Source organism: Daucus carota, chromosome 4 (assembly GCF_001625215.2).
Source record: "Daucus carota subsp. sativus chromosome 4, DH1 v3.0, whole genome shotgun sequence".
Taxonomy (NCBI): Eukaryota; Viridiplantae; Streptophyta; class Magnoliopsida; order Apiales; family Apiaceae; genus Daucus; species Daucus carota.
Genome location: NC_030384.2, coordinates 35,704,327 through 35,707,247, shown reverse-complemented (window position 1 = coordinate 35,707,247; position 2,921 = coordinate 35,704,327). Strand labels below are relative to the sequence as shown.

The window sequence follows — 2,921 nt, the reverse complement described above, 5'->3', positions numbered from 1 at the left end:
GAGGCAAAGACCAACTTCCAGCAGTGTAGTGCTCTAGTTGGTCTAATTTCCATATTCATACTATGGCTTTAATTCTTACTCAGTGACATTGATCAATAAGGTGCACGTAGTAGTACTTTGATGATGACAGAATTTAAGTAAATTAGCAATTACTAACATTCAATAGAACTATTGATCTTTATACAAAGGGTCAGTAATCACTCAAAAGAGAGACACCACAGATAGTATTTTCAAAGTTCAATCCATTAAACTCTATTTTCTTCAGTTCTGTGAATATGCATATGATTTTAAGGTGATCGCCATTATCAAGCATGAAGCCAATATAGTTTTCGTCAAAAATTGGTTCCAACACGAGAATTATCAAAATTTAATTCAGTACACAAAAGCATATCATAAGAAGCTCAAATCAGTACAATTATTAAGAACACACCAAGTATAATATAAATCTGAAAATACCCTCAGCAATACCCAAATACATTGAACTTCTGAAATTATGAAACAAGTATCAAGTCACCAAACCTTTATAAAGCTATAAGCTTTTTCCTCTTCTTTCACCTTTTTGCCCTCCACCTCATCCTATACATCTGATTATTTATGAACGTCAATGGACACAATATAATATTGCTTCCACCTTCAAAAACAATCAACACTATGTAGCCAATTACATGGTCATAATTACAGAAGGGTACTTTCTACAGAGCATTTTATACTAACTAGTTAGGAAGAAAGTTATCTTTTGACATAATAAACGTATCGATATATGGCGCGATATATGGCACATCAAAAGTTAGTCTTTCGTTGGAATTTAAATTTTGTCAAAATTTACTATGTAAAAGGAAGTAGTTAATTTCAGCACCTTTAACGGACAACTAAGAACATCCGTCGGAGTTTGTTAGTACAGCCCGTTTGGCTCTAATAAATGTGGCTGCAAAAATTTAACAGCCACAAAGGCCTGTGCCCCAGATTTATAAATAAAGATTTTTTGTAATACGTTAGAAAGGTACTCTGCAATTTTAATTGAAATTTTAAAATTGACAATTCGTTGGATAATGTAGTGTGGCTGGTCAGTTGCGATCAAATTTAACATATTGCAATACTAAGCAAAGATAATATGCCTTGAGGTTGTTCTGGACAATTCCAGAGCATACCTGTGCATGTACACACAGGTACATTGATTTTATAACTTCAGAAACCCCGAAACCGCACATCAGCAAGTCTGATAGCATTATTTCTTAAGTTGTAGACTTGTACCACCTCCTTCCCACTTTATATGAGCTTATAGGTATCAGCCAAATATCTAATATATTAAAAAAACCTTAAAAAAACATATAAACTACTGTCCTAAAGGCTCAAACCCAAAGGTTTAATCTTTAACATATGACTGATCAACATTCAATTTTCAAGGTATAAGATTATTATTTAAGCTAAGACAAAGATTTCATTTCTAGGCATACAAATAAAAGCCATTTAATTCCGCAGTATAAGATTGTTCGTTTAAGCTTCAATACACAAAAGTGTATCATCCGCAGCTCAAATCCAGCAAAATCAGTACAATTATTAAGAATACACCAAGTATAAAAAGCATCTAAAAATACCCTCAATGGTACCCAAAAAATCAAATTTCCGAAACCATGAAACAAGTATAAAATCACTAAACCTCAATAAAGCTCTAAGCTTTCTCCTCTTCTTTCGCCTTTTCACCCTCCACAACCCCTCCCTCCTCCTTCTCCTTCTCCTTCTCCAACTGCTCAACAGCTTCAGCCTCCGCCGCCTTCTCGGCCCGCAAAACTGGTTCATAATAATCAGAATGAGCCTCCATACACTTCTTCAAAGCAGCAGTGACTTCAAAGCACTTCTCCACAATATCTTCTTGATTCTTCTCAGCTTCTTCAATGCACTTTTCCCAACCCACAAAAGTATCTTTACAGCCACCCCCTTTCATGAACAAGCAAAACCCGCACTCACCCTCCTCCTCTTCTTCTTGCTCTAAATTGGTATCACCTTGTGGGTTTTGTTGCATTTCTTGATCTGGGCTTGTAGTGTTCATTGGTTCTTGAATTGGGGATTGAATGGAATCAGCTTGTGGGTTTTGTTGGGGTTCTTGATCTGGGGTTGGAGGGCTCATTGGTTCTTGGATTGGGGGTTGAATGGGTGGTTGAATTGGTGATGATGAGTCTTGAATTGGAGTCTGAAAAGAAGACATTGAGATCTTAAATTAGGGTTTCGGGTGTGAAATTTAACAGCCGACTCTTTTCAAGTCTTAAACCCCTTTCCTTTGATCTTAAGTCCCAAAACTAAAACCCTCTTTTTGTGTTTACTTGGAGGATGGGCAATACATTTTGGGCGGTCTGGTCAGAGCATTGGGTTGGCTTCTAATCGTTTGACTGTATTCGTTCAATTTTCTTCCGGGTTTCGTACAAATTTGCAGAGATTTGACAAATGTAATCATGCCAAAATTATAGACAAAAGGTTAGTCTTGTTGGAATATGTTTTTTTAAGAAATTGATTATATTTTTTATTTTTGGTACACTTATTCGATAAAGTTATTTCAAATTTTTTAAGATGTTAATAATAATAATTTTCTTTTTTACAACAATAAATTATTAGTGAAGTTTTACTGATCAATTTGACTTTTAAATATATTAATTTTTAGGAAATAGTATTTCTAAAAATTTCAACTCCAACCATACTATTTATACTCATCTTTTTTTATATTTTATTAGTATGTGTACTAAAAAAAGGATAAAAATAGGGGAAATGTTATATTCAGAACAAATTTTTATATCCAGAGCTGAAAAAGTATGAAAAGATGAAATTATCCCTCACATTGTTTTTTTTTTTTGCTCTTATTGTGTATGCACGGGGTCAGTTTTGTCTTTTTATGCTTGTTTGCTCTGGATATAAAAACTTTGCTCTTAATA

At 34.1% G+C, this 2,921-nt stretch overlaps 1 protein-coding gene across 1 annotated transcript; it reads right to left on the bottom strand.

Annotated features, from left to right (window-relative positions):
* Positions 1–1,451: 1,451 nt before the first annotated feature.
* Positions 1,452–2,412, bottom strand: LOC108216651 (uncharacterized). The gene has a single exon (XM_017389476.2). It carries the CDS (start codon positions 2,201–2,203, stop codon positions 1,670–1,672), a length of 534 nt encoding a protein of 177 aa, XP_017244965.1. The 5' UTR covers positions 2,204–2,412; the 3' UTR covers positions 1,452–1,669.
* Positions 2,413–2,921: the final 509 nt, after the last annotated feature.